General features: G+C 42.0%; 4 protein-coding genes across 9 annotated transcripts; 3 read left to right on the top strand and 1 right to left on the bottom strand.

Annotated features, from left to right (window-relative positions):
• The first annotated feature begins 183 nt into the window (after positions 1-183).
• On the top strand, positions 184-11,567 carry LOC132787313 (F-BAR domain only protein 2). 6 transcript variants are annotated; one of them, XM_060794271.1, is made up of 13 exons: positions 184-319; positions 5,082-5,365; positions 5,428-5,994; positions 6,058-6,253; positions 6,318-6,764; positions 7,564-7,827; positions 8,332-8,437; positions 8,493-8,860; positions 8,922-9,088; positions 9,312-10,048; positions 10,111-10,446; positions 10,509-10,738; positions 10,803-11,567. In XM_060794271.1, the coding sequence occupies exons 2-13, from the start codon at positions 5,336-5,338 to the stop codon at positions 10,898-10,900; spliced, it is 3,546 nt and encodes a 1,181-aa protein (XP_060650254.1). In that variant the 5' UTR covers positions 184-319; positions 5,082-5,335; the 3' UTR covers positions 10,901-11,567. The 6 variants fall into 6 exon arrangements, with proteins under 6 accessions (XP_060650254.1, XP_060650251.1, XP_060650253.1 ...); XM_060794268.1 differs by having other exon boundaries at positions 8,919-9,088; XM_060794270.1 differs by having other exon boundaries at positions 6,318-6,941.
• LOC132787314 (lysine-specific demethylase 3A-A) lies at positions 222-4,898 on the top strand. The gene is made up of 2 exons (XM_060794273.1): positions 222-319; positions 2,151-4,898. Exon 2 carries the CDS (start codon positions 2,159-2,161, stop codon positions 4,772-4,774), a length of 2,616 nt encoding a protein of 871 aa, XP_060650256.1. The 5' UTR covers positions 222-319; positions 2,151-2,158; the 3' UTR covers positions 4,775-4,898.
• Positions 11,568-13,520: 1,953 nt separating the features above from the next.
• Positions 13,521-15,656, top strand: LOC132784025 (P protein-like). The gene has a single exon (XM_060789388.1). It carries the CDS (start codon positions 13,521-13,523, stop codon positions 15,654-15,656), a length of 2,136 nt encoding a protein of 711 aa, XP_060645371.1.
• LOC132784941 (tensin homolog) lies at positions 15,592-21,502 on the bottom strand. Its single transcript, XM_060790866.1, has 2 exons — positions 19,260-21,502; positions 15,592-16,686 (listed from the first exon to the last, which is right to left on the bottom strand). Exon 1 carries the CDS (start codon positions 21,467-21,469, stop codon positions 19,313-19,315), a length of 2,157 nt encoding a protein of 718 aa, XP_060646849.1. The 5' UTR covers positions 21,470-21,502; the 3' UTR covers positions 15,592-16,686; positions 19,260-19,312.
• Between the last annotated feature and the right edge of the window lie 1,870 nt (positions 21,503-23,372).

Genomic DNA, 23,372 nt, shown 5'->3' with positions numbered 1-23,372 from the left:
GTTATTCACGAGTTGTAAATCTGATCCGTTTGCTTATAAGAATAATTATTTGTGGAAAATAACGTCTATTCTCCATGTAATTTAATACCATACCTAATAAAGTGTGACCTTCAATTGATAATCGAGTGAGTAATCGAACTATCGAAGGAAAATAGTATTTCTTGTAATTCCAATTGTGGTCACGCTGTATATGTCTGCGTGTATGTGTGCGCGTTGATGCAGAAAAGTTGAATTTTGTTACAGAAATAATTCGACATCTAAATGCTAATAAATTGTAAAACGAATGTGCTAGTGTGCTGGTAATATTCAACAATAAAACGTAAGTGAAAATCGTTGAGAAAATTGCATATAAATAGTTCCGTGAAAATTTGCTTGTTTTATATTCTGCCCCTTCCATACATTTGCGTATGCATGTATGCGTGCGTGCGTGCATACAAATATACACCCATACTATGCATACTTCGTATACTGGAACGCTAGATCGTTCAACTAAGAATGTGTGTATGTAAGGGAAACGTACGTGTTGTGTGTGTATTGGTGTGTTTGTTATATTAAGTACACAATTTAAATTGATAAAAATTCTAGAGCCCCCATATCTGATGGGCTGCTCTAAATGAGAGTGGTTAAACCTAAAGTGAATTCGCAAACTGCTCACAAGTTTGCGTTGAATTATTATACATACAAGAGCCTGAAAAATGGTTGTGCAAAAAATTTCGACTCATTGACAAAACAACACACGTTAAAAAGGTAGTAGGGTGAGTAGCGATGTAGTAATCCATGACCAGTGTTGTCGAGCGTCTGCTGTGTTTATGATATAAAAGGTAGTATTTTAGTGTGTTATCAGGCGGCTTAAAAATTTAATTTGATTTTGCGCACATAATATAATATTCGTAGAATAAAGTTAGAACTGAAGTGGCTGACATCCTATTCTTATTATATTTAGCATACTCTCGTACTATTTCTAATAAATGTCGTTGGCATTGTTATTTATTGATTTTAATGCCTTGGAGTGACGACAATTCTATGTAATATGAGTTCTTGGTGCCAATTAAATTGAAAGGTCAATGAAAGAGTGAATTGATTCATCAATTCAGCAGACGGCAAGTACTAAAATGCAAGCAACGGTTCATTTGTTTTGTAATTCTCTGTTTGCCTTCGTGTATGTGTGTGTCCCAAACATCGATAAGGCGAACAAGCCGTAGCTGCGGCTTCATTGCGGTTCACGCCCAAAACATTATCGCCAGTGCCACAAGAGTATTCATGTGTGTGTGAGTAAGTGTATAAGTGTTGTGTATCATCCAAGGTTTAAAACGAAAAAGAAAAACAGCGTGCGTGTGCATGCTTATTGGATTTATGTAACCCAAGTGGTTAAACAAAGTTCAGCTTGACCTGACCCTAATCGGATTTTTCCGCACCTTAGTAATCGATTGCAAAGTGCAAGTGCAGAACATTTATCGATATACTGCAAATGACAGTGACACTTGTTGCAACTTGTAGTGTGTGTACGAGGAAGAGAGAGAGATAGATGGAGAGAATCAAGAGAAGGGAAAACGTTCAACTTGCAGCTAATTGCTGTAATCAACACATTCATTTTTATATATGTACATACATATTTGAAATTTTCTTAAAGTCATTATTTTTTTTTAATTTTATCAGCAAACACATATTTACATAGTTGTGTGTGTGTGATAATTGCTAATTCAATGGTTTTCATATTGGGGGTGTTTGCATTAATGTATTAGGCTTATCAGGCCTACAAATGTGTAGTTAAGTACATAATTATGTGTATGTTTAAATGTTTATACATTTTAAGTTTCTAATCAAACGCCCCTTTAATTCAATGATAAATTATTGCTCGAGTCTCTGACCTTGTTTCTTTGCACTTTACTCTGATAACTTATTTTTATTTTTTGCTAATGGAAAAAAGTGCAAGTGATAGTAATAGTAACGGTTTTTACAACAAATAATGCGTCGCTGCTCGATGACTGCTGACTATGACAGTTTTATCGATAGTGAATTTGCTGCAGTACTTAATAAAGCCGGCTGGCTACAAATCCAAAACTGTAATAAGCTGGCTTATTATGAGATGTTCATATTATGCTTTTTCTCTCTCTCTCTCTCCCATCTTCGCTGAATACTCGCGTGCACAGTGTGAGCAATGTCACAAACAGCAGATAATCTAAGTCTGGCAACGCTGCCCGATAATGGTCGCAAGCGCGCCTTGTCGAATGCTTCGCTCTCGTCAACACGCCCGGAACCAAAATCCATTATTGAGATCCGCATATCGAATGAAAGCTGCAGCAGCAATAAGCGTGCTAATTTGGAACAACAACAACCGCAACAACAAGCACAAGCAGATGATGCAACAAGTGGAAGGGGCAACATGGAACAACAGCAGCCGAAGCTACAAGAAAGCAATGCCATTGAACTGACCGCTGAAGAGCAGCAGCTGGATCAAGAATATCGCGCCAATTGTAGCATCTTCTTGCAGCACTTGCCTTGCTTTAAGCTGCAGGAATCCAAGACCCCGAAGTGCCGCGAGTGTCGTCGTCGTCATGGGCTGCAAGCTGCCACACTAAGCAGCGGCAACATTAGCAGCAGCAACAACAACAGCAGTAACAGTAATAACAATGACATCTACTGTCGATTCTACGAGTTTCGTCGTCTGCAGTACAACGAGGCAGGAGAACTGAGCGTGGCAGGCTTTCCCAATCCGTATCAGGAGCCGACCAGCGATGATTATAGCATTTGGCAGCCCGACGGTAAAACGGCGCCTACAGCGGGCTATATGGATATCCAAGTATGTCGCTACATTTTGCTGCATGCTGGCGATCAGTTTTGCTACTTGTGGCGCCAGGAGGCGGAGGCGTTGAAGCTGCACGAGAATCCCGATGGCACGATTGCATGGAAGAAGGCGGTGCAAGGGATTCGAGAGATATGCGATGTGTGTGACACTACGCTCTTCAATTATCACTGGACGTGCAACAAGTGCGGCTTTGGTGTGTGCATCGATTGCTTCAAGGATCGCAAGGAAGGACTGCAGGTGAAGCGGCGCATTGAGACCCAACGTGGAAACGACGAGCATCAATGGTTGCTCTGCACCGACGAAAAGCAGCAGAAGCATTCGCTGTCGGAACTGATGTTGACCCAAATCATAGCTGGGGATGCACTTAATGTGCTTGGACGTTTGTTGCACGAGGTACGCATGCTGTGGCAGGTGCCGCAGGTTTGCGGCTGTTTGCTAAGCAAGCAGCAGGTCAAGGACGAGGATCTGACTCAGTTTATTGAGGATATGATCAAGGAGTCGCAGCTAAAACAACAGACGAGCGCCTCCTCCCTGGCAACGGCGCAAACACTGCAACAACAGCAACGTTTGGAGCTGTTGCATGCCAAGAAATTGGAGTTTGCTCGGCAGCATGGCATTGACTATGTACCAGGGCGTGTGTGGACCAAGGAGACACTCGGCAAGGATCCCATAACGAGCGCTTTTGACAATTTCAAGCACATTAACTTTTTGCGCAAAGGTCTCGCGGGATTGCGTCGTTTCCTGCCACCACGTGCCATGACGCTGGCACACTCGACGCAACTGGCGCCTGGCGTGCCACACGAGTGGCTCTGTGATGGCAAACTGTTGCGTCTCACGGACCCCATGCATCCGGACAATCGCGTGCTTTACCAGGAGGTGTGGAAATGTGGACAGCCTGTGATGATCTCGGAAGTGGCGCGATCACTCAATTTGGATTTGTGGCATCCGCAGGCGTTTTGTCGCGACTTTGGCGATAAGCCCAACGATTTGATCAATTGTCTCAATGGCAATCTGGTGCCCAATCAACCAATGCGTCACTTCTGGGAGGGATTTCAATGCATGCATAAGCGTCTGCTGGATGCCAATGGCAAGCCCATGCTTCTCAAGCTAAAGGATTGGCCACCAGGCGATGATTTCGCCGAGATCTTGCCCACACGTTTTGCGGATCTGATGCGTGGATTACCCATGCCGGAGTATACTTTGCGCACCGGCAATCTTAACATTGCCAGCTGCTTGCCCAAGATGTTTGTGCCACCTGATTTGGGGCCCAAAATGTACAATGCCTATGGCTCGGCACTGCATCCGGATAAAGGCACCACCAACTTGCATCTGGACATCTCAGATGCCGTCAATATTATGGTCTATGTGGGCATCCCCACAGATGAGGATAGCAAGCCACAGCTGGCGGCCACTCAGCGTGCTATTGCCTTGGGTGGCTGTGATTATATCACGCGAGCACGCTGCCAATCGCCGGATGTGTTGCCAGGCGCATTGTGGCACATTTTTCCGGCACGCGATGCGGACAAAATACGTGATCTGCTGAATCGCGTCACCTTGGAGAAAGGCTTTCGCCTCGAACCGGATCATGATCCCATACATGATCAGAATTGGTATCTGGATGATAAGTTGCGTGCTCGTTTGTTCAAGGAGTACGGCGTGGAGGGTTATCCCATTGTCCAGTGTCTGGGCGACGCTGTTTTTATACCAGCTGGTGCTCCGCATCAGGTGCAGAATCTCCATAATTGCATCAAAGTTGCCGAGGATTTTGTGTCGCCAGAGAATATTACGCATTGCTATCATCTCACACACGAGTTCAGACGACTCTCGCACTCGCACACCAATCATGAGGATAAGCTACAAATTAAGAATATCATCTATCATGCCATCAAGGACTGCTGCACCATTTTAACACGCGCGCTGGAGGAACGCATTGACCAGGAAACTGCCAAGTTACAGAGCGGAGTTTGAATGCTCTTAAGCTTAGATATTATATGCCACAACTCATAATCTGTGCGCTATTCAAACCAATCATGTATTACCATAAGTACTTAATATATTAATAAAAGTAACCGAGTCTTTCCTGAATGGAAGCATTGACTACGCCTTCTTTTTGAGTGACTTAATTTTATCTAGCCTCTAGGTTGTGGGTTGAAAAGTTGTTCAGTTGCTACGAAATATTAAGAACAAGAGCATCTTTATATAGAGCTATCGAATTTCTAATTAATCTAATGCTTACAATACTAATTGATAATTTCAAACTCTTATTTCTCTGCAGTCACAAGGGAGGAGCACCTGCAACCAATGCTTCCTAAGCACGCCGAGGGCGACACTGACAATGATGATGATGAGCTCTGCCTGCCAGCCAGCCAAAGTGCCACTGTGCTCGACATTGCACCACTAGGGGGCATATGGATTGGGAATCCAAGTCAATTAATTAACTAAGCAGAAGACGAAAATCCAATCAACCACATCAAAGGCAAAGCCTGCGACATATTTTCTAATCGAAGCATTTAAAAGAAAGCATTCAAAATGACGGTGGATTTTAACGATTATTTTTGGGTAAGCACCAAATGACCTAAAGTTAATCTAAGTAAATGACTAATTTGATTTATACATTATAGGGGGAGAAGAACAATGGATTCGATGTGCTCTATCACAATATGAAATTCGGACTGGTGGCCAGCAAGGAGCTGTCCGAATTCTTGCGTGAGAAATCCAACATTGAGGAGCAAAATTCAAAGATGATGTCGAAGCTGGCGCACAAAGCCAGCACAGGCACATTGAACAGCACCTTTGCTCCAGTTTGGACTATACTGCGCACCTCGGCCGAGAAGTTGTCCACGCTGCACATGCAGATGGTGCAAAAGCTCACAGAGCTGGTCAAGGATGTGGCCAAGTATGCCGATGAGCTGCATAAGAAGCACAAGTGCGTCAAAGACGAGGAGTCGCAGACGCTCGAGTGCGTGCAAGCGATACAAACATCGACGGTGGCGGTGCAAAAGCTGCGCGATTTGTATGCCAGCAAGGTGCAGGAATTGGAGAAGTTGCGCAAGGATAACGGCTCGCACAAGGATGCCGAGAAGCTGGAAAGCAAGCTGAAGAAACTGCAAGAGGAGTACAAAGCGCTGCTCGACAAGCATAATCCGATTAAAAACGAATTCGAGCGTCGCATGACACAAACATGCAAGGTAAATTTAATATGCAATCTGCATTTGAAAAGTATTAATTATAACCAACTCAATTTTGAACAGCGCTTTCAAGAGATCGAGGAGGTGCACTTGCGGCAGATGAAGGAGTTTCTGTCTACGTACTTGGAGATGCTGCAGAACAATCACGACATGGTCGGCCAAGTGCATTCCGATTTTAAGCGACAGTTTGTGGACATGTCTGTGGACAAGCTGCTGGAGCAGTTCGTGTTGAACAAATACACGGGTCTCGAGAAGCCTGGTATGTTGATTAATTGACGGGTCAAATGTCAATTGATGCCATAACACTCAAATGCTATTTACAGAAATGCTCGAATTGGAATTTGTCACACTGTCGGGCGGATCGCGATTGCAGCCACAGCAGGCGTCTGCTGCCGCATCCAATTCGAACTCGGCAACTAGCATTCAAGCTGCATTACGTGCTGGTGGCGCCGCTGCAGCTGCCTCGGGCAGTTTGGTGTCAATGGATCAACGAGGCGGCGGTGGCAGCGGTGCTGGGGGCGATGCTTTGGCTGGCATATCGCTGGGCAGCGGCAGCGCGGCCAGCGGTAGTATTCCGTATGCGGATGATGCGATGCTGGGCAGTGGCGGTGCGCTGTCATCGCCTCGACCCACTTCACCCGAAACACTAGGTGCACAACCGGCCGCAGCCAGTGGCACAACGTCAACGGTGAAGAGTCTGCGCTCGTGGTTTATGCCAACAGCCAACAAACAGCAGCTGCAACAGCAAAGTACCAGCACTGCGAATTTCGGTATGCCTGGCAACAGCAACAGTGCCAACAACAACAATTACAACAACACGAATATCATCACAACAACAGCAACAAGTGTCAATTCGAACACGAACAACACAACAACTGGCACGATTAATTTCACCACCAATGTCACCAACAAAAATTCCCCTAACTCTGAGCATCAGGATAATCAAGGTTCATTCTATTATTTTTTTCTTTTCTTTCTTTAATTTTCTTATTAAGGGTTGAAGTTTCTCTGCCTTTTTCTGTCTGTCTGTCTCTTTTTGTATTTTGTGTATTGTTTATGTACAACTGTCTTACAACCGATCATTCAAGTGCATAAACATGATTGTCTGGCATTTCCATCTTATAGACTATTGAAGTTGGTGCCATTTATCACCTAATGCTTGGTGTTGTAAATATAAATGCTAAATAATTACGTCCTTAGTTTATAGTTTTCAATAAGTTATTGTTTTTAATTTATGTTAAATTTTTGTTATTATTATTTATGTCTTATGTTATACTTTTCGAAATGTACACTCAAACACTCAGCCAATGTCCCAGGTTAATCTACCCCACGCTTTTTTTACGCACACAAAACACACTCTTGTTAACAATACTAACAATATTAACAAACTCAAACACTAAACTACACAACAACCGCTAAACTACACAACAACCACTACACTGAATTACACAACTCAACACGCTTGCTTTTTGTGTCACGACATCATCATGATCATCATGCAATTCATTCAAATTTAAATTCAATCATCTATGCACCACCGATCAAAACTAATTGAAATCACAACTTTAGATCAGCAACAACAACAACAGCAACACGAGCCGCATGAGGTCTTAACACCAACTGCAAATGTAGATGGTCGAAAGCAAATGAATGCAACGACAAGCGAGCAGCAATTATCGAAATCATTAAACGAGCAAGATCATCTCAATCATCAGCAACAGCAACAACAGACTGCAGTGGGCAACAATGGGGCCACGACAACAACAACAACAACAGCAACAACGTCCAGACGTACAACGTCACTTTTAAATATATTCACATCGAACTCTCAGGGTAAATGTAAATACCAACATGAACGTAAAGTGAATACCTCCCAAATCAATTCCCCCTCCCTCAGATTCTACAGACATGAATGTACATATTAATTTTCACACCTCTTGCATGTGTATTTAGTTTAAGTACAAGTTCCCGCAAGCATTGAGCATTCACTCACAATTTTGTAACATCTTCATCTAATCATTCGTTATAACTTATGGCGGTGTTTGAGTTCATTGAAAAAGTCCCTCCCTTTTCAGGCATATCTTAAATTTCGCACTAAACTTTGTCATCAGAATCTCTCTTGATCGTTATGCAATTCTATACTTTATGATCCCGATTAGTGTAGCATATTCACATAACATTCTTAAATTCCTCTTTCAAATTAGATACTGCACATTCAATTTGTGTTGTTTTTAAGTGCAGCGTTAGTTTAATGTTTATGTACTTAATGTTTGTTCAACAGTTTAGTAGAGATTCAAATTCTAACTTTTCTTTGTTTTATGGATAATCTCGCTGCAGTTTCGGGCATTTTGCGTAGTAGACGCGACAAGGCAAAAACCAAAAAGTCAAAGAAGAAGAAAGACAACGAGGCCGCTGACAATAAGCAGGAGGAGCGTCTAACCAGGTGAGTTATCTAATATTAACTATTAAACGGCATAGTAACTCATTCTTTGCTGCAGCGCGGAGCGAGCCAATAACACACTCTTGGACTATGATGATCATGGACGCAGTATGAAGACTCAAAACTCAAGTGGCAGCAGTGCTGGAGGCGGCTTGGCTGCCTTGTCTGCCACCTCGGCTCAAGGCAGCGTCGATTCGGCGGGTGTCAGCAGCATGGGAGGCAGTGGAGGCGGTGCAATTGGAACGGGCGCCACTGGCAATGGTTTGGCCAATACCAGCAACACCTCAGGAGCTGGGGCAGCGAGCTCGTCAACAACTGGCACAGCAAATGCGGCCAATGCCAGCGGTGGTGGTTATGAGGTGGATGAGGAAGGATTCAGCATACAGCCAGCCAAGGAAATTGCTTGGGAGGAGGGTCACGATAAGTGTAAGACAAAATCATATTTCAAATGCTATGCTGTATACTCAAAGCTCACGTAATTCAGCAGCTGGAAGCTTTTACTCGGACTCGGATACGGATTCAGACAACGACAAGCGACGCATTCATGTTAAGATAAAGCCACTGAACAATGGACAAGCGCCCATTTCGGCCAGCGTGGATGAGCTAAGAGCAACGGTGGAGAACATCTCGCTGTCGCCCACTGGCGTATTTGCGGTTAGTAAACAATTTGTCTGGCTGTCTGTCCGTTTGTTTAAATACTCATTTGTTAAAAACTATGAGCGTTAAAGCTACCAAATTTGGTGACGCCATTTATGTGTCTCCAACGCAGTTGAATTCCGTTTTAGAACGTTTCCACGCCCCCTTGTTGGCCTTTTAAATGTAACTACAATTAATACGCTTAATTTATTCAACTATTTCTATATTTTAACCCCCACAGCATCACAGCCAACAGTTGCAAGGTGGCACACGTGGAGCAGTAGTCTCGCGCCAACAATCGCCAGAGATTTCCAATGCTTCAACGCCTACCGCCAGCGTGCATCCGTATGCACCGCTGCAGAGTCCGACGCTCTCCAACAACAATGCCAACAATGCGAGTCACAATCGCTACGCGGATCTGGGCGACATATTCTCGGAGCTGGGTGAAATGAGTGCCTCGGCGCCGCCATCGGCTACGCTGAGCAAGCCGCCAGGTCGTCAGATACCCACGCCCACATCAGCCGGTGGCAGCAGCATTGTTATACCGCGTCCCCCCTCACGTCGCTCGGATATGATTGCCATTGGCACAGCGGCAACTGCTGCAGCTGGCAGTGCGACAGTGGGACGCGGTCGGATGAGTCCAGCACCAGCAATGAATCGAGCGGACAGCATTGGCAGTCTGGAGTTCCGAACTGCCATTGGGGGCATGGGATCGTCGCGTGGTCCGTCGCCGCTGACGATTGGCATATCGGACACAATACCGCTGGCGGTTGCATTCCATGAGATAATCCACGCCTATTTCAGAGGCAGCGATGAGTCGCGTTGCCAGGTGAAGGTGTCCGGTGATATGATGCTATCATTCCCAGCCGGCATTGCCGGTCTGCTAGCCAATAATCCAAATCCAGCCAAGCTGGGCTTTCGCATTAAGCAAGTACAAAATCTGGATAACCTGGTGCCCAACGGCAAGTTGGTTCAGATGTAAGTAGAGTAATGTTTGATCTATGATTGTCAACTTTTATTAATTTCTATAATTAACACAGCGATCGCCAACAGTCGAGCGCGATGAGCACGCTGCTGGAGTTTAATATGCCAGCGTTGACGGCTTTGTTGCGTCGTCAGGCGGAGAACAATCCGAATGCCTCGTACTTTAACGTCGACATACTCAAGTATCAGGTGCGCACCAAACCGGGCGCCAGCTCGTGTCCGTTCCAGCTGGTCAGCTATTGGAAGTGCGAGCCCAGCTACACGGCGCTTAAAGTTGACTACAAGTACAATAATCATGCCATGGCCAGCGCCTCTCCACTGCTGAATGTAACACTCTCTGTGCCGGTTAATGGCTCCGTGCGCAATGTGCAATCAAAGCCGCATTCGTCCTGGTAAGTAGCTCGTAACTATAACTCTTACTTTCCATACTTAGCCTTTTCAATTACCTTTCTAGGTTGGGCGAATCGAATCGTTTGGTGTGGAACTTCACGGATATTTCGCAGAATTCACAGGATGGCGGCGTTGGCACGCTGCGTGCACGGCTGGAGCTCAACGATGGTCCCTCCACACCGGCCATGCTGGCCACACAGTTCAATTGCGAGGGCACCACACTTTCAGGCATCGAATTCGAGCTGCAAGGAAGTGGCTATCGTTTGTCCTTGGTCAAGCGGCGTTTTGTGTCAGGTAAGTGAATTCAACGACGATAATGAAATGGAGTAAATTAATTATGCATCTCTCGTCTCTTTAGGCAAATACGTTTGTGAAGGGGATGGCATACGCAGTGGTGCCACGCCTACACCGCCTTCGGTTGGCTCAACCAGTCCGTACTCGGCTAAATCGAATTAAGGAACGTGACTATTGGCTCGTGAAAATCTAGCGAAATTTCTATCTAAAAAAACAGCAAATGAAACGAAACGAATTCACATTTTGTAATACGACAAGAGAGAAGATTGCAAGAGGAGTTATTGGCATCACTTGAGTTTTGTACTGTGATTGGGTTTATTCATTATGTATTTTTGTATCACTTGTACTACTGTTGAGTCTGCCGGATCATTCGGCGGACGGGAGGCCCAATGTTTAGTGTGGACGTAACAAGTGGATGTATTATCTGTTAAATATCTATAAATATATAAATATATTTGTATTAATATACACACGTATATATATTTATATGCTTAGATATGTATTTATTATGTTTAATTAAATATGATGTAAACAAAACCATGTATGTAGCTATGTAGATATACTATATATATATATAAAACACAGACACGACACTCACATACACTTATAGAGAGAGCAGCGTATGAAAGGACGTTGATTTTATGTTCACTTTTCTACACGCAAATACAACAAACAAAAAAGGAAAAAACACAACCAAATGTATTAAAATGAATGCAAAATGCAAGATATATAAAATCAGTTGTTATATTTCATCAATAACTTTTTTTTTGTTTTCTCAAGACCTGATAGCTAAATAAAGAATGATGTAGATATCGACTTTTTCTGCTAATTAATTGAATAATTAACTTCTTCCTCTACGAGCGTACAACACCTAAAGTTATGTCTATGGCAAACAATCATGAAAGTATGTATGTATGAGCACACGCATGTTTTCGATGATGTTTTGGCTGCTGGTTTTTGTCAGCTGTTTAATTATTCGCACTTCTATTGGCCGGAGAACAGCAAACAAGACAAACCGGTTTCGCTTTCTGTGGCCATTAAAATGAGGAAATTAGCTGCGGCCAAAATCAAAAAAGAAACAAAATAAAATAAAATGAGATTAAAACAAAAAAATAAATACATATGTCTAAGAGATTCTTTGTTGGGACAAAGCGGCTTTTTCAGTTATGCATAGAATTTTTGGGTAAATTTGTAGTTGCATTCTATTTCAAATGTGTTAGGTTCTAATGTTGGTACACAACACGATATACACGATATATGCACATACATACATATATACAACAGCTGTTTTTACTCGTCTCGTCGCGATTCATTGCCTGTTGTGCCAGTTTTGTTATTGTGTTGACGGATGACGTCATCGTGCCACAATTTGGATTTCAAGGTCGTCGCCAGTCGCATTTTCATTTCACTTGACACGCTTTGCCTCCTGCTGCTGTTGTTGTTGTTACTGTTTTTGTTGTTGTATAATAAATTGCATTAACCCATTAGCGTTGCGAAGATGAAAAATAAATAAAATCGAGCATATGGTAATATTAAATTGTTTCCACTCTAAACTTGCCACAATGCGATCATCAAATGATCCACAACTTAATATTTCTTTAAAAAATTTACAATTTCATTGGTTTAATAGTCTAGTTGTATTAAGTTATCATGTGGTTCACTTAAGAAGTAGTTATTGCTTAACTTAATCCTCTTAATCGTGTCACAAAGTTTATTTTAAGATATTGGATTTCTAAAAAGTAATAGGCAATTTAGTTTCTTATGGTATTTCTCTGGATCTACCTTAACTTAATAGAACAATCTATTTTTAGATATTGAATTTAAAAAAGTTGAAATCTCATTGTATTTTTAATTTATTTACCAACCGTATACCATATTTTATCTTTGTTTTTCAGTTTCACATCTTGTTTGACTTAATATTTCAATTGGCATACCCTTTTGAGTAATTTGTTTAGGGTATTATATCTATAGAGTAGTTGGCAAACGATAAGATAAAATTTCAAAACAATTGTGTGTGCGCAAATTGACGCTGGATTGTATGTAGTATTGTTGTATATAACAATACAATAACAACAATAAAGAATATATGCCCATATAGCAGTCAGTCACTTAATTGTTGAACAACAGCGAGAAACGCCAACAATGGTTACATGTGTTTATTTATATTTACATTTACCCATTGTATTTCTATCTGTCTGAAATTAGAACTCGCCAACAGCAAAAAGATAACGTATTCCAAACAGATGCTGTGCTATGCATTTAATATATTTTCTCATTTGTCGCGATTTTTGTAGCTATTCATTTGCCAATTCATTATCGACTATATGCCACCATTAAATAGTAATGTATTTATAACTTGCTTCCGTTCAAGTGGGCTAAGTAAATGAACTGTGGGCGACAAAAGTCTACGTACAACCCACAAATGACAGACTGAAGAATCCAAAGACAACATTGTTATAATTACAAGACTAGACATGTTAATTACGCAAAAATTGCCAATCAAGCAATCAAATATTTTAAATAAAATAAAAACTCACCAATTATATTGCATTTCAGATTCTGTTTTTTTTTACCTTATGGTGTTTTAAGATGGGCTAAAAACTAAACTGATTTAGTTAGAGACAACATTGTTACAATATATTCGATATTAACTCCTCCATATCATTATTTATATTTTATTTTTCAAATCAAGTAATCCTATCTATAAAAATCGTTAAAACTAAATAAAAACTCACCAAAAACACAAGAATCTGAAACAAGAAAAAACGGTTTTATTTATTTTATGGCTTACAGTGCTCGTCGAGCTTCCAGCATTCGTCGTTCAATCTTCTTGGAGAACGATGGGACTTTAACCGAGGAGCAGCTTCACCGTCGAGAGCTTCACAAATTCATATTCTCAGTCGTAAAGATTGCCATCCTGCTTATCATATGGGCAATATGTACGGTGTACATTATTCTAACGCCACCGCATAAATCTGAAGAGATTATTGTTCCCGTTCCTCCCAATGCAAAGCAAGCGATCAAAATAGACGAAGATCCACTTGGAGATTCGGTCAGTGTAGTGCTGAAGGGCAACATTGATTTGATAGCCACAATGCATTCGAAGTATGCGCGCGACAATCCGTCCGCCATAGAAGTTGCCATCGAATTGTTTAATGACAAGTCAAATGAAAGCTCCTGGCAATCCAGGGTGTGGAGAGTCTATGTCGCTGAGGCGGACTCTACTGAATTGAACACTGTGAAGAAGAGATTCAAATTGGACGATGACCTCAAGAGAGCATTCGTTAGCGATCTGATGATGGACAAAGGCATGCTGATTCGTGCATGGAGCAATCCGGATACGACATTGCAGCTGACACTGCTAAGTCATCATTCAGAACCATTGGGCATGTCCATCAAGATCGATGCGAATCCTTTCAATGAAAGTCTCAGTGTGTGGCTGGGATTGTTGTTGCTGATCATGCTGTATGTGCTGATTGGTTTCGATATCACGGATCGTACATTTGCCGCCCTCATGGCGGCAACCAGCGGTATTGGAGTGCTCTGCATATTGGAGGATCGTCCATCGTTGCAGGAGATCGTCCAGTGGATCGATATGGAAACGTTGATGCTGCTCTTTGGCATGATGATCATGGTGTCCATCGTCTCGGAGACGGGTGCCTTTGACTATCTGACCGTGTTTGCCTATCAGCTGTCCAAGGGACACATCTGGCGTCTGCTCTTCTATTTGTATATGTTCACCGGCGTCCTGTCCGCCTTTCTCGACAATGTGACAATTGTGCTGCTCATGGTGCCGGTGACGATTCGTCTCTGCGAAATGTTGGCCATCAATACGCTGGTTGTGCTCATCTGCGTGGCGATCTTCTCGAATATTGGCGGGACTCTGACTCCAGTGGGAGATCCACCTAATGTGATCATTGTGTCCAACTCGTTTATTCACCAATCGGGCATCAACTTCGGCAACTTTGTGCTGCACGTTTTCCCCGGGGTGTTGGTTGCCATGCTCCTTGGCTTCGTGTTGATCTACTACATGACACGGGATAAGCTTAAAGACACTGGCGATCAATTGTTGCGTTCGATCGCGGCACTCGAAAAGCAGGCGGAGAATAGCAAGGACACGCAATATAGTCATACCATACATAGGCACATCGAGGTGTTGAGGGAGCGCCTGGAAATGGAGAAAACGCAACAGCCAAAGAGTGAAGAACATTTCGAGGAGACGCTTAAGCATTTGAAGGAGCATCAACGCATTAAGGATATGCCGCTGCTCATCAAATGTTGCATCGCCTTGGGCATTGCGGTGTTCCTCTTCCTGCTCAGCTCGATACCCGGCTTAAAGGGCATCATGTTATCCTGGTCGGCCATTCTAGCTGCTCTCCTGCTGCTCATTTTGGCCAATAGGTCGGATGTGGACTCGATCCTGGAGCGTGTCGAGTGGTCTACGTTGGTCTTTTTCGCTGCTCTCTTTGTGTTCATGGAGAGTCTGGTGGTGATGGGATTGATCGATTGCATCAATGATATCACCACCGATATTATCATGGGTGTGGACGAGGATTCACAGATGGTTGTCAGCATTTTATTGGTGCTCTGGTTTAGTGCCTTGAGCTCCGCGTTTGTGGACAACATTCCCATAACGACGCTGATGCTCAAACTTGTTATCAAGTTGGGGACAAACAAGTCCCTTGGTTTATCGCTGCATCCCTTGATCTGGTCGCTTGTCTATGGCGCCTGCTTTGGCGGCAATGGAACACTGATTGGTGCCTCGGCCAATGTGGTTACTTGCGGCATAGCGAAGCAGCATGGTTATGACATCAACTTTCGGCACTTTTTGTATATCGGTTTTCCTGTCATGATCTTTACCGTCCTTATTGCCACAATTTATCTACTTATTGCCCACTGTCTGTTCACCTGGCATTAATGGACTGTCTAAAGGGTTTTGTGCAACAAATTAACCGTATATGCATCAAATCGTTTAGGCAGTTTATTAAGCTTTTTAAATTTGTAGATGTGTGAATAAAATTTTGAATGAATTGGATTACAACTCTAGTAGTATACAAACATGGGGAAAATGAGTAACGGAGAATTCCTATCGTAACGGAGAATTCTTATCGTAAATGAATAACGCAGATTTCCCTGAGGGATTAGAGTTAGAAGTACATACATATATAATATATATGTGGATTCTTTGAACGGAATAACGTAGAAATTCATAACAGGGACTACGTCATTTAATTGCGTAAAAGAATAACGAAGAAATCCCATATTTATACTACTTACTCTGACCCACAGATGGCGCTGTTGATCTTTTCGGATTTTCAAATTATTTATGTATCTTCAACATCATTGCACTTTATTTATAAGCTGACTGTTTTAGTAGAACTTAGATCTAAAGCAGGTATTAATCAATATATGCACATGGCATAGTTTTTTATCGTAGATTAACAATTTATTAGTATAATTAATTTTCATATATATTAGCTTTCGTTCCATAATTAAATTACATTTAATAGCTTGTTTTCTGTTTTATTTTTAGTTATCCCACAACATTAAAAACACGGCACTACAAAGTGAACGAAACAAAGCACACAATAAATATAAATTCTAAACTCGTTGAATATTCTTTTCGAAACTTATTATTAAATTTTGTTGTATATACAATTATATTGTTTTTAGCACATTTAAATACATATACTACTGCCATAAATTGCTCAAGATACATTGATTATGATTCAACACAGATTTAACATTATACAATGTGCTTTGCCACACTGTGCATTTAACTAATTCAAGTTCTGCCCATTTAATATAAATAAATGTGTGTGAGCGACACATAACTTTTAACTGACATCACTTTGTCATTCGATTTATCGTTTAATATTAATGTATTTAAGTGACATATGTTATTTATATACGTTGTACAACACTGGCCAGTTTTAACGGGAATTCGCCTGAAACAAACATGAAAAGAATTGATGTAAAAAACGGCATTAAGTATAAAAATTTCATATAATCGCTCTAATCTCTATACTATATAAATTTTAATTGCTTAATTGTAGATCACAAGGGAACAATAACTAAAAAAGAGAACTGACGTCTGGGTCGCATGTTCACTCAGCCTTAACAATTGTATTTTATTTTTAGAATATTACAGTTATTTTTACTGTTGGTTCTCGGCGAAATCGCGCGAAGCCATCAAAATAAATACATATGTATGGTAACGAAAACACGTCTGGAATTAATTTTTTTTGTAGATTTTTCTCAAATGCGCAATTGACTCTCGACCAAATGCGGATTCCAAATGAATTTATTTAAACTTTTGCGCTATATACCAATGCCAACTAATGCTTTATATCTGTCTGTACTTGTTTATTTATTTAGTTAAAAAATTCCAAAGATATGAAATGTTTTGCCTTGAGTATATTTGCCCGCATAGATCTCAATAAATTTAGAAAATTTAAATTATGTGTGATAGGAATTCGATCGCTTCTAGAACACAATCGAAATGAATTCATTAAAAGTGAATATAATTCATTTTAAATCTTTTTCTTAAGGCAGCGACTCAATGCGAAAATCAGATAAGCACATTGAAATATTATTATATAACTTTCACTCAAAAACAGTTCCGTTCTATTCTCAGATATCGGGTATATTGCTTATATACTCAGTTGAAGTCAATGACATATTTTAACCGGTTGATAACAAAACGAAAATTTGTAATCAGAGGCAAGTAAAAGTGCTGCAGTTGAGAATGAAATATCCTATAATATTCATAGCAGTATAATATTTGCTTACGATCTCATTTTGATGCACGATATTCATAGATTAGATTCATTTGAACTTTATCTGCTTGTGTTTAAATATTTAATGTATTCATATATTTGAAATATTTTTTTTATGAAAATATCTTATTCTTACTTACTCATCAACATTTTTTTCTTCACTTTAATACAATTTTTGGTTTTATATACCTTTCAAAGATACCTTTGATTTGACTGAATATAAAGCTGAATGTTTTTTCAGTTTGTTCAAAAAAAAAACCATAAAGAGTGCATAGATTCATTTTACATCAAAAATGAAAAATCCTACATTACGAAAACGTATGAATAAGTACAGAGTATACAATGGTCTTTATTCTTTTTGCAGCTTTGCACAGTGGGCCTTATCTGGCGACCTCAGCGCATGACCATGACGTGTGGAAAATTAATCAAATGTATAAAAAACGATAAATAGATTTACATACATATATACACACATGTATATCTCTACCTGTCTGACATATTTGTATATACGAATGTGCGGGCATAATCTAAGCAGACGCCCTCACAGATTTAGATTGAAAATCAATTCAGTTTATATTCTACATCGCTCAACGCATTTTATAGTGGGCAACTGACTCATGACACAAACTTCCGTTGCGAAAAACTAATATCAGGAATGTTAGCAAGTTTTTATATGGCTCGACACACACACACACACATGCGCTTTGTATCGATGTGTATACAAATACATATGCGCATATATGAAGGCCATAAAACAAACAAACAGGCAGCGGGAAGGCGTGAGGCGGGACATAATGTAAAACACATAAACAAAACAAAAAATGAAACAGTTCGAGCCACGGGAAAAGCCAAAAGAAGGCGCGAGAAACTGAAACAATTTTATTCGTTTCCCATTTAACGCCAAAGATTATGGAAGTTTTGCACGTACAGTGAATACTACAGGTAATGAAACCGTTAGGTTTTATACAAGCCAAGTTTGCCGAATGTCAAACTGAAAAATGTAGGTACATATTACTATATACATATTTGTAAATAAAGACATTATGTTGAAACTTGAATTTTTTACCAGGAATGATTCAAAGTGGCAAAGTTTAGTTTTCAGTATAAAACTTATTCTTGAACTGAATCGCATCTTTGAGTTACATATAGTAATTAAATAAATTGTAGCTTTGGAATAGAATGATTTTTTTGTAGCTTAATTGGAAATAAAATAAAATTTTTGTATCTGATGATTCCAAGTGACAAAGATTACCTCTCGAGCTACAACTTTTGAAAAGAGGTCAGTTATATCCAATAAGATCTCTATACTCTTTCGAGTATATACTATATAACATCTTAACTAATCATATTCATTGTAATTTGTGAATTAGTTAAAACTAATTATCTAAAGTGGTTAAACTTTCTTTTTTCCTTCTTTTTAAGGTTAACCCTATTTTTGAACCGATATGAAAATGTATATATAGTGACTTGACTAAGATTCCAATTATTATTAATTAAATGCATCTTTTTGATACGTAGAATATCTTAATAAATTTATTATTTATATACAATACATATGTATTATATTTCCTTACAAAGTTTGGATGATTATGATTCAATTGATCTCATTGCTCTACTTTTCGAAGAACTTTCTTGAGGTCATTGATGTCCCTATCGATGTCCCACTGTATTTTAATGGCCACCCACGGATGCCGCACCCTGCTCATTTGCTGCATATTGAAGGAAATTGGTTTGGAACTCACCCAGCTATTCGATTAGGGCCAAAAGCTTCTTCGTTGCGTCAGCCGAGTCCTGTTCAGAGGACATAGTTACGCTGCTTCTCCGTGGGCAGTGTGCGATTGGCAAAGGAGACAATCGCTGCTGCTGGTTGAGCGACACTCAGATCGCAAAAGACATGGCACTGATTATCCTTGGAGCTGTGTGATCTGCGAGCCACAAAGGCAAAGATGGTCTTCTTCTCGGTATCATTGGGACTTGTCCACATGCGATTCTCCGGGTCGATGGCACAATGCGATATCACATCGGCGGTGTAATGCTTGCGGAAGAACTTCTTGCGCGTATTATCGGTTAAAGTGATGCCCTGACCCGACACCTTGAAGTGCACCTCGGTTGTCTCCGGCAGCGTGCGTTGCTCGTACATCGTCCGGATGGCCTTGCGAATGGCTTCGTTGCCCGTGAGGGATTCCGTGTCGCAGCTAAACAGCCAGAGCACATTTGTGGCAGCTCCATGGGTGAGCAGCTGCTGCTGGGCGGGAGTTGTGGCCGCCAGAGCGGGCACCACGTCTGCCTCGGGGATGCGGAGTAGACAGGGCAGCGCCAGTTGGTTGATGGAATGCTCATAGATGAGCGCCGACAACGAGGTGAAGACCGGCTCATTGGCGCAGCCCTTCAAGCGGACGCCACGTTGCGTCGGCTCAATGAGAAAATGACGCACCAGCTCCTGGCTGCCAGCTGGCGGCTGTGCCACACGCAACACCAGGCCATAGGCATTCTTATAGGTGGTGGAATCACGCACCAGGAATGTGCCTGGCGGGGCATTCAACAGCAGGGCGATGGCATCCTCGCGGGACAGTGTTGCCTTGTACCAGAACTTGGCCGAGTTGCGGGCGAATTTGACCAGATCGGCGGCCACCTCAAAGGTGGGCGAGGGCGTCGAATTGACTGGCTGACGGGGTCCCATGGTCTGGTAGATGGACTCGCTGGTGGGCGAGATGCGTTGACCGGAGATGGACCCAGATCCGGTTGCAAATGGTGTGCGTGGCGTCACCGGAAAAGCGGGCGTCTCCGGTCGGCTGGTGGGACTGGGTGTCGTCAACAGGTAATCCGCTTGGCCATTGCTATTTGGAGCAGCAGTTGTTGTTGTTGTGGTGCGTTTGCTGCTGGTGGCATAAATGGGCGACAGATCGCGACGACTGCGTGTCTGCTGCTGCTGCGTCTCCAGATGCAGCTGGTTCTGACCATAAATGTGCTCCAACTGTTGTTGTTGCTGTTGTTGTTGTAGCAGTCGTTTGTGTGTCACTTCCATTGGAGGTCGCTCCAAGCTGTTGTAGTTGTTTTTGCTGTAGCCGTTGTTAATTGTGTGATAATTGCGTTCCACAATTGTGGATTCTAAGCGACGACTACCACCTCGAATAGCACCATCGGGCACATCCATGTCCTGATGCAGATGCAGCTGCGGTTGCGACTGCCGCTGCCGTTGGTCCACCTCAATGTTCCGTGTGTGATATGGCAGCGGACTGCGCTGCTCGCTGACGTCATCGAGGTTCAAATTGAACTCGAAATCATAATTGTATTTGCTCTGCTGTCCGTTGTTGTAACTGTTACTTTGACGCCGCTGCGGCGGCGTTGGCGGCACTCGTTCCGGAACTAGTTCCTTGGAGCGATACTCGTTGTAGACTTTGTCGCGTCGCTCGCGCAGCAGCTGCTCAAAGTCAGCGCGTGGCGGCGTCGCCGTCGCCGTCGTCGTCCCCCCGCCATAATGATAGGTATTCGATATGGTATTCGTGTTTGTTGCTGTTGTTGTTGTCGGATTGCGGCTGCCGAGTGTTTTGCGCACTAGCAAAGGGCTCGTTAAACGTGGCTGCGGCTTTATCATATCACCGTTACTATTATTATTACTACTACTGCTATTATTATTATTGTGATGTTGATGATTATTGTTGTTGTTATTGTACACGTTGTTGTTGCTTGTTGATTTGTTGCCACTTCCTATGCCGTAGTCAAAGTCGAGAAAACTATCTGCCCGCGTCGGCGTTGGCGTTTTTCGCAGCGGCGTCGATGTTGTCGCGATGCCGTAGCTAAATGGCAGCGAATTTTCGCGCGCATGATATGGTATACCATTGCCATTGCCATTATGGTAATTATTGTTATTATTGCTGCTATTATAACTATAGCTAGTGTGGTACTTGCTATCCGTAGACACGGCGGCACTATCTTCGTACTGCGACCGCATAGTTTCGCGAATTCCAAACGACTGATTGAACTGATGGAGAGACCCCCAGGTCTAAGGCAGCAGACAGTGCACACAACCAAACTCACTCACTCACACATACAAAGTTTCGTGCGCTAGCCATAAAAAGCCAGCCAAGTCAGCGTTGGCGTTCTCTCGCTCTCTTTGCTTACTTGCTCTCTCTCTCTCTCTTGCCGTTCGCTTTGCTGGTCAACAAACAAATCCACTCGAGTTGAGCATAGTGCACAGTGTTGTTAGGCTGATTGTCACTTGTTGCACATGGCCAGTATTTAAATATTAAATAATCAGTTTGTAAACTCTACGTAGCTACATAATAAATACGCGTTCACATATGTAATTTTTAAATAATTTGCGCGTGTATTTTATGCGCGAGTATCAGGCCACTGTACTCCATACACACATGCACTCGTGTATGTTTTGCAAAGGTGTTTGGAGAGAGAAAAAGAGCGAGCCACTTGGAGAGCAAAGATAGTGTGCGAACTTTGTGACAGCAGCGTGCGGTGATGTCATCCCCCGACAAAATAAAACACACACACACGCGCACAGATAGTTAATCACAATAAACGGTCAGCACAGATACTCATTCGGCACTCTCACCGTGTAGCTGCACTCTTTGCTGCCTAGAATGGAGCACCTCGCTCTCTCACTAGCGCTCTCTCGCAGTCTGCGAGTGTGTGTTTGTGTGGATCCCAAGCAGTTGTAAATTGTAAACAAATATATTGAACGTTTTTCAGCATGAAAATACGTCTTAGACTCTGCGTCGATCTCTCCGCGCTTCGCGCTCCGTCTTCCACTCCATCCCCCCACCAACCACGATGGGCAATTGAAACCACGCATGCTTTGTACGCTTTGATACTTTGCATCAATTGAATGCCGCCGTCGACGACGACGACGACGACGCCGACGAAGTTATAGTACTGTTGTTTACTGCCCTATACAGCAGCCATCTGTTGTGAATGGGTGGCCATTGTTTGGATAGAAAATGGAGAGCAAGTTATCAGCGTTTCATTTTGATTGATTTTATCAATAAATTGCGGTCTATTTTTATTTCAACATCAAACTCAGTATCAAGTTGCTTTCCCAATGAACTTTGTAGCAAGATTCACATATGTACATACACTTGGAAACCTTTACATGGGTCCGTGTGTGTGTCTATTCGAGCACACATACTCACAGACTCATGTCGGTGGCATCTTTTTGATTTCTCACATTTTTCTTGTAGAAAGTGGAGAAAATTGTAAGCGCACCTTTTGTGGGCACAACAACAACAACAACAATAGCTGCAGTCAAAGCCATAACCAAGTAACAACAATCTACAAACAAACATCAGCAATGCAGCAACAACAATTTTCGAGCAACTGACGTCAGGCATGCAAAAATATTTGCTCAGAAATGCAAAGACGCTGCTAATGTGTAAGTGCCGCTGTTAACTTACAAACACATACTAGCTGTGGGTGGTTTGAGGTCATAGTCAGTGTTACATGCCTCCTACACATATACATACAGACATTCACCCAGTAGTATATACAAGCACACATTTACGTATTGGAGCAATTACATGGCTCTCTCTCTCTCTCGTACTCTCTCTATTTGCCTTCGGATCCTCTCTCACGAGCGCAACTCGTTTACCTTTTCGCGCAGCTCTGAACATCTGTTGTTATTGTAGTAGCTCCTATTATTGTTGCTTTTGGCAATTTTGACAGACATGTGGAGCCATGTGGAATTTGTGTGGGGAAATAGTATTGAACGCGAGGAGGTGGAACACATATGCTATCATATCTATATGTTTCACATATAAATTTCAACTGAATTGTTTCTGAAACAATAAAAATCCATTTTACTGTTGTTAAATTGCAGCTGTGAACTGTTCATATACACAATGTTA

This window comes from Drosophila nasuta, chromosome 2R (assembly GCF_023558535.2).
Source record: "Drosophila nasuta strain 15112-1781.00 chromosome 2R, ASM2355853v1, whole genome shotgun sequence".
NCBI classification, from domain to species: domain Eukaryota; kingdom Metazoa; phylum Arthropoda; class Insecta; order Diptera; family Drosophilidae; genus Drosophila; species Drosophila nasuta.
The sequence above is the reverse complement of the archived record's forward strand: the minus strand, read 5'-3'. Positions and strand labels throughout refer to the sequence as shown.